The sequence below is a fragment of the Gymnodraco acuticeps genome, unplaced genomic scaffold (assembly GCF_902827175.1).
Source record: "Gymnodraco acuticeps unplaced genomic scaffold, fGymAcu1.1, whole genome shotgun sequence".
Classification (NCBI taxonomy): Eukaryota; Metazoa; Chordata; class Actinopteri; order Perciformes; family Bathydraconidae; genus Gymnodraco; species Gymnodraco acuticeps.
The window spans coordinates 1,648,256-1,655,972 of record NW_022990699.1 but is presented as its reverse complement, the minus strand read 5'-3'; the positions used below and the strand labels follow the sequence as shown (position 1 = coordinate 1,655,972).

At 42.6% G+C, this 7,717-nt stretch overlaps 1 protein-coding gene across 1 annotated transcript; it reads right to left on the bottom strand.

Annotated features, from left to right (window-relative positions):
- Positions 1-4,501: 4,501 nt before the first annotated feature.
- On the bottom strand, positions 4,502-7,169 carry clcf1 (cardiotrophin-like cytokine factor 1). The gene is made up of 2 exons (XM_034230708.1): positions 6,841-7,169; positions 4,502-6,030 (listed from the first exon to the last, which is right to left on the bottom strand). The coding sequence occupies exons 1-2, from the start codon at positions 6,955-6,957 to the stop codon at positions 4,756-4,758; spliced, it is 1,392 nt and encodes a 463-aa protein (XP_034086599.1). The 5' UTR covers positions 6,958-7,169; the 3' UTR covers positions 4,502-4,755.
- Positions 7,170-7,717: the final 548 nt, after the last annotated feature.

Genomic DNA, 7,717 nt, shown 5'->3' with positions numbered 1-7,717 from the left:
GACAGGATGGACACGGTGAAGGAAGTCAGAGAGACATATGGGAAAAAGATTGGGAGACAGAGTGTGACCGAACAAATGATAAATAGGAGAGTGTAGTGAGAGACAGAGAGGAAGAGGAGGTCCATAATGACCCGACGAGAGCATCTGCCGATCTTAAAGGCATACACAGGTTTTTGGGAGATTGGTCAGCCATTAGATCGCACACACACAACTCCTCACGTGACACATATATAATGTTAAATATTATAGAAAGATAACGTTTCATAGTTTTAGGTTTGTAATAGGAAAATATTTTTACGGCGGATGTTACTGCATTGAAACAAGGCAACACTCACATCACTTTGACAGATTTGTAACTTTCTATATTTGGTATAGATATTTTCTTGAGTTACTTGAACACAGAACAACAGCAAGAGGAAGTGTTAACCGGTGTTTTACACCTCACATCATGTACAAGCATATTAACTGCTTTTAGCAACCTATTTAAGGTTTCCTTTAAGGGATATCTTCAGTGTTCAGTGTTAGTTTAAAGTGTCTTGCGTAAAGCTTAACGACAGTATTTACATTATGGCCATCATTCTTAATTATATATATTTAAAAAAAATCCCTTCAGGGAAGAAGCCATTCTGCGGCATGAATCAGAGCTGTAACCAATTTAAAATATGTAATTGCTGCAATTAAAAAAATAAAACTCTTTGACACAGTTGCTGAATTCATCCAAAATGGACTCAGTGAACTGCTGCTCAATTCAGTTCAGTCACTTTATTATTCCAGATGGAAAAATTGCATCCAGGTGAACAACATTCAAAATGGTTTTATGAGCGAGTCCAAACATATAAGAGATCTGAAGATGTGATACAGTGGGTGAAGACACAGGCTCACCATTGCTATAGAGCTGGAGCATCCCAATAGGCCTGTGTTTATACATGTATAAACACAGTTAAATTGGACACAAAATGTGTATACGACCACCATTTTGATTGTTTTCCAGGAAATACAAACTCTAAAACATTTTAAGAACAATTACTATTTGTCATTACTACGATTGGTTACAACCATCGCAATTCACATCTATCAGATCCAAAAAGGTGCTCTCTGAAAGGAAATAAAAGTTTTTCAACAAGTTGGAGGTCGAAGGTCTTATAATCTGTAGGCGCCTTGCTAGATGGCAGCTTTTCGTCTTTTTTACCACTTTATTCTATTATTTGTGCATTTCCTTTCGCAATTCTTCATTCTCTTTTCCACTTTTTAAAGTATTTTAAATATTTGTATTTTCTGAACCCACATCTGCTTCTGTAACAAAATCATTTTCCAAATTTGGATCAATAAAGTATCTATCTATCATCACGGCCTGCCAGTCGAACATAGCTCTTTCTGTCAGCAGCTGCCTGATAAATCGAACAAGCCAATAATGTTGATGCTTGTCACTCACAGTATCAGTTATATTAAAGACGTAGCCGTCTGACTCATTCAAACAGGGCTCAGCAATCCTGTTACATATTAGTTACAGCAATTTGTCTCTGCTTCGCTGGAAGAGAGAGAGACAGAAAGAGACGCTGAGTGATGGCTGTTACGCATGACGAGCCTAATTCCAACAAACTTCTGACACAGAGATAATGATTCACACACGTGCTGCACTTGCGAGCCCACACTCGGGCAAACAATACACACACACACACACACACACCCACAAACACACACAGACCATACAAAGCTTCCTTTGTTGACTACTCGCGGACCCTCAGTCTTTGCTTACTGAATGTAAAAAACATACAGCATCTTGTGTATGTGTCAGCGTTAACCCTTTCCCCCACTTAGTGAGAGTGTGTGTGATGTGTCAGTGTTGACTACATCGACATCCCATAAAGGTCACATCCTGCTCAGCTCATGCTGTGTTTTAAGGTGTGCACTTGTTTGTCAGCATATGGTCCACATTTGTGTGTGCGTGTGCGTGCGTGTGTGTGTGTGTGTGTGTGTGTGTGTGTGTGTGTTTCATGGCGGGCGTGTGTCGTTGTGTGCAGGTGTCGGAGGTAATGGAGGGGATATTCTCCTTGATCCTTTAATATCTGGCCTGGGGCAAGAAGGGGAGCCAGGGAGCCGAGTATGTGGGAACAAAGTGTATTCGGGAGCAATAAAACCAAAATAAAAAAAGAATGAAAAATGATAACAGGTAAAGAAGCACAACAAAGAGTCTGACACAAGAGTACAAATGATAAGAGTGAAAGGTGGTGACAAAGATTGAAGACACAACAAGAGAGCCGGTGGTCGGGGGGATTATGATGGGCTGTGTTTGTACCTGTGCTTGTTTCCTGTAAGTCCCTCACTGTCACAGGTCAGAGGGATGTTTTTTTGGGGAAGGGGATCTTCGTGAGATAGCGTGATGAGAAAAGAAAGCTAAGTAGGAGGAGGGTTGATGCAGTGGGAGGTGGGAAGACAGAGATAAAAGGAAAAATGAGAGATCGTAAATTTTCACCAGGGCAGACAAATAAAAACTCTCTCATACATACCCCGCCTCTCTCGCTCTATTTTTTTGTCACGAATGTGAGCTGGCCTTTGTTTTCCGCCCCAACCTCCTCTCCCCTTGTGCCAATCACCCGAAACCATCCCCATAAAACTGAAACCATTGCAAACAAAAATCCCATAAGTATTTCCTTTTTTTTCCTCCTCCCAATGGGCTCCCCAATGACCAATAATACTGCACTCTGTACAAAAGCTATATTTATTCTCTCTTGAGTTACAATACAGTATATTCACAGTGGAGAAAAATAAATAAACATATTTTTCAATAAATATTATAAAGATATAACCTTTAGCCACATCATCTAAGGCACATTGTAAAGACAGAACAATATATTGTTTCTGAAAAACAAATTAAACAAGTTGTAATTAGCCAACGGAAAAAGTATCCGGTTTCATATTTTAAAAAGGAACAAAAAATACAAATCTATCTAATGCTTGGTATTTAGAGTGTGGATTTACTTATGGAGGACAAGATTCTGAGAATCAGAAAATAAGATCAATACCACTTTAATAATAATTAATATATATTCCGTACACAAACATAAATGCAAAAAATACATTTTGTTTAGGACATCTCATGCCACCTGCCCAGCGCAAGTGTAAATGACCACATATTCAAAGTTCCATGGTTGTATGTGGCCGACGTTCATTTTACATGACTTTTGTGTGCTTTACATTTTGTTGACATTATGTGGTAAATAATTATCTTTAGAGGTGCTGGTAGGTGGATTCAGCCTCCTTTGGAATGATTTGAGCTAGCAGTTTCCCTCGGTTTCCAGTCTTTGGGCTAAGCTAAGCTAACGTTCTCCTGGCTCTTCGTTTTAAGAGAGTGATCTCTATCTGTTCTCAGCAATAAAGCAAATAAGTGTAATTCCCAATGTATGTCAAACTATTTCCTTAAACACTGAACACAAAAAGTGTTATTTTCTTAGTGAAATGTATTCTATTCTATAAGACTTTAAGAATGTATTAAATATGTGTTGCTATGGACTGAATTCAATAAAAAAGTGTACGAATAAGTGAGCACTTAATCAGAAGCTGCATAAAAGTGAATGGTTTGTTAAGGCACAAAATACAAAAGTAAGTGCGTGTGTGTGTGTGTGTGTGTGTGTGTGTGTGTGTGTGTGTGTGTGTGTGTGTGTGTGTGTGTGTGTGTGTGTGTGTGTGTGTGTGTGTGTGTGTGTGTGTGTGGCTGTTGTACAGTTACTGCAACTGACCGGCTGACATCAGATTACTCAGCAATACTCCTCAGTCAGCTTTTTCCAGCGCTCATCCCCTGCCTGACTCACGTCTCATCCCGTCTTCCTCTCTTTTTCTTGCCCCTTTGTCTCCTCCTCTTCATCGCTCTGGTCATTTCCTCCTCTCCCTTTGTCTTTTACAAAAAAAAAAGTTCTTCCTTTCGAGAAAATGAATGTTTGCTGATTCATACATCTGGTGGTCACCGAATCCGGTTTCCCTCAATGCACTGTTTGTCTCTCTGCCCGTCACCCGGTGTATCTGTGTGAGTGTGTGTGTGTGAGTGTGTGTATCCACCTACAGTGGTATTTATGTTGAGCTGTTTCTGTCCGGTAACTCAGCTCACTCTCAGTGTGTCTCGCTCAATGAGCTGTTGTACATCAGGCGGGTGACAGTGCTGGTAATGTGTTGGCTTTGTGTGTGTTATATTCCATTAGCGCCTCTGGAGACCTGCCAAATAGTGCTTCATTGACTTATTCCAGTACAGTATGAATGAATGTGTTAACCATGAATGTGTTTATGTGCTTTTGCCTGTTAAAGGAACACTTCAGCCTCAAAATGATTTTTTGAATGTCAGTTACTTATCCCATGTGCATGCCTCTACACTGAATATAGAATCCGAAGACGGTGTCAAAGTCTCAAGAGAACTTGTGCTGAATACATTTCCAGTTTTAGTTGGATACAAGAAAATGTGATTAAACTGTATGAGTTTTGTGAGAGTTTGTAAATAAATGGTTTGATATAGTTTTGCTGTTGTTAAACACAGTCCCGGTTTAATTCAATTCATCAAGAGTTTTCCATTTTTTTTTAGATTCTGCTTCCAGCATAAAGGCATGCAAGAAGAACTAGGTTTTCTTCAAGTATTTAAGGTACCACGGGGTAAGTTAATAATTACAAATGGTCATTGGAGTAGTCCTTTAAAGCTCTCGATGTGGATCCACTCAGATGTTGGGCAAACAACAGATTTCTTAATGTACTGCACTTCTGTGTCTCATTGTCTCAGCCTCTGAGTCTCTTCTTGAGGCGGTTAAAGTCCTTCGCCGACCGCCACAACCAACTCTGCAGCTCTCTCAATATCCAAAACCCCTCCACCTTCCTGGCAAAGTCGTTCATCGTTGGTCGCACCGACAAGAGGGAAGCGGAGGCAGAGGAGGTGGAGGAAAGGAGCGGGGTCAGAGGAGGCGAGAGGAGGGAGGTGCCCCTTTGTAATGAGAGAGGGACAGGCTGGGAGAGGAGGGTGTGCTCCTCACCCGCTCCGAACTGGTAGAGCAAGGAGAGGGTGGACAGGGGAGGTTGGAGGGAGGGGGAGAGGAGAGAGCGAGGAGGCCGACGCTGATGATGAATAGTGGAGGAGTACGAGATAGCCTCCATGTTTGTTTGCTTCTCCTCCTCCGCCGTTGCTCCTCTGCTTCTCTCTACAATAAAGCCATCCTCCTTCCTGAGTGTGTCCATGTGAGGAGAGTTCATGTTGTAGCTGTATTGATGGTCGGTGTTTTCTGTGCCAGGCGACTCTTCCCCCCTGGGTTCAGACTTCCAGTCCTCTCCATCCTCATTGACACTCAGCAACCTTCTCGTCCCCCATCTCTCCTCACCTCCGTCCCACTCCACCTCGTCCACTTCCTCACTGTCGATCCTTTTCCCGTTCTCCGGCTCTTCCCTCCTCCCTCTCCTTCCTCTTCCTCCTCTTCCCCTCTCCCTTGATCCACCACTTCTTCCTCCAGCGGCGGTCGTCTCTGCTCTCCTCCCCTCTTTGCTTCTCCTTTTCCCCACCAGGTCTACGGTGACGCCATCCTCCCTCTCTGCTGTCACCGCTCTTGTCCCGCTTCTTCTCTGGTTGTTACCACGACTAGATTCTGTCCTGGTCCCGACTCTGGCCCTGTAGAGGCTCTGGCTCATCAGTGGAGCAGGTCGGGAGCCCCCCCTCTGAGGGAGCCCCAGCTCTCCAGCGTTATTATCCATGTTTGCAGACGAAGGAGGTAGTGCGTAACCGAGGGTGGTCATCAGTGCGGATATGGAGCCCAGCAGACCATCCAGGCCGGTGCAAAAGTGCAGCAGGGAGGTCTTCAAGGAGGGGCAGAGGGTGGAGCGGGCCAGCTCCCTGACGGCTGCCAGCAGCACAGAGTAAGCCCTCTGGTTCTGGGCCAGTCGGGCCTGGTTCTCCAGGCCATGCCACAGCTCCAGGCGGGTGGCTGCGCTGGGCAGGGTCAGAGCGGTGCTGTTGGGACGGGGGGGGGAGAAGTCCTTCTCGTTGAATGGAGGGCCTAGGTAGGTCAGCTGGAGGAGATACACCAAATATCAGAAGAAGGATGAACAGATGAATATGACACTTTGTACAACACTTTATACAGCTTCAGTGCTACAGTGACGTATAACAAACCATGCACGTAACATAACATGGATAAGGCTGTGAACAAGCCAAAGGTTAGGATACTTCATTTTATTTGGAGGTTAAATGAGTGCTGTTTCATTGATACTCTTTCAACAGACAGGGAAAATGTATGTGTCACGATAATAATTCAAAAGTTTACCTCCTGGTTCAAATTTCACATTTTTTCTTAACAAAAATCACTGTTTGGCTTTGATTCTTCTTACAAATTGGTTTGGCTGGGGAACGCATATCCACTTTCAACACTAGGTCTTCACGAAGAATAAATGTTTAATATCATTTTAGCTGTAGAGTGCCTTGATTTGTCAGCACTTTAAAAAGGTTTCTCGATCCTGTTGTATTATTACCTGCCCTGCAGCGCTTCCTTCTTCTATTGTAATCTGTCTCTCAGCTTAGTATAGTCAGTTCTTATAGCTTCTTCTCATAAAACAACTTCCTGCTGCAGTCAAAAACGATACTATGAGAGCGCTGAGAGTCAAGTTGACAAAACTAGCACGCTCCATAAATTCGACAGAAGATACCGATTTAGGGGATAACTCTCTGTAGGTTGACCACGAAGGACCTTTCAAATTGTCAAATAGTTTTTACGTTGCCACAGTGATAGTTATTCTTATACATATTGCTGTTTATAGTTTTTATGATAACGTGTGTTTGCTGTGAGATATCATACCGAAACAGAATCACATAAAAAGACTCACATATATGTCTTTGATTTCTTTGAGCTGGTACTCCAGGTACTTGGTCAGCTCGTAGGTGCTTTCAATCGAACTCCTCTCATTGGCCAGGTTGTGTGAAGAATCAAGGGCCGTCGCCATGGCAGCAGCCAATAGCAGGACAAGCTGGTGTTGATGGACTGTGGAGACATTATAAAGTTAGTTCACACTGACAGTTTGAGGTATTTCTTTAGGGACACACATCATGGGTGTCCAAATGATAATTAACACACCGCGCCGAGGTATTTGTAATCATAACAATGAGGTGAAATCAATCTCCAACATTATTGTCTCAGACATTTTGTGATTATTTAACTTGGATGCTTGGTTTTTAATGAATCCGATGATGTGAGAGCTCAACAGACTGAAATCACCTCCAGCTACAGTTTCCAGTCGCTGCACCTTTACACTGTTTATAGTATTTATTTTTACAATATTCTGGTTTATTTCTTTGTCTCTATGGCGATGGCCTTGTCTGTTTACATATTGCCAGGTCAGAGTCATCTGACACTGCCAATAAAGCTTTTTCCGTTTCCAATCTAATTTTAGAGGTTTCTGGCTGTCGGAGGTTTATTCTGGCTTCAAATAAAACCTCTCTTAATAGCTTCAGACAGGCAGACAAATGGCTCCTATGTTCAATGCACCAGCCGCTTTAACACACACACATACACACACACACGCACACACACGTTCATTCCCAACCGACATCCCACAAACAAAGACATGTGGCTTTCTTTACAATCACAAACATTAATGTGTTTGTATCAGTTGTATGTTTGCTGTAGACTTCTTGTTTAGGTTTCAGCGTGTTTGTGTAGGTGTTTTATGTTACTGTGTGAGTGTTTGTGAGAATGTTTGTAGT

Excerpts from the sequence above, each read along its gene's own strand:
- clcf1 (XM_034230708.1), bottom strand. The coding sequence starts at position 6,957 with ATGGCGACGGCCCTTGATTCTTCACACAACCTGGCCAATGAGAGGAGT. Across the intron at positions 6,031-6,840 it reads AAGAAATCAAAGACATATAT|CTGACCTACCTAGGCCCTCC; the intron begins GTGAGTCTTTTT and ends TATCTCCTCCAG.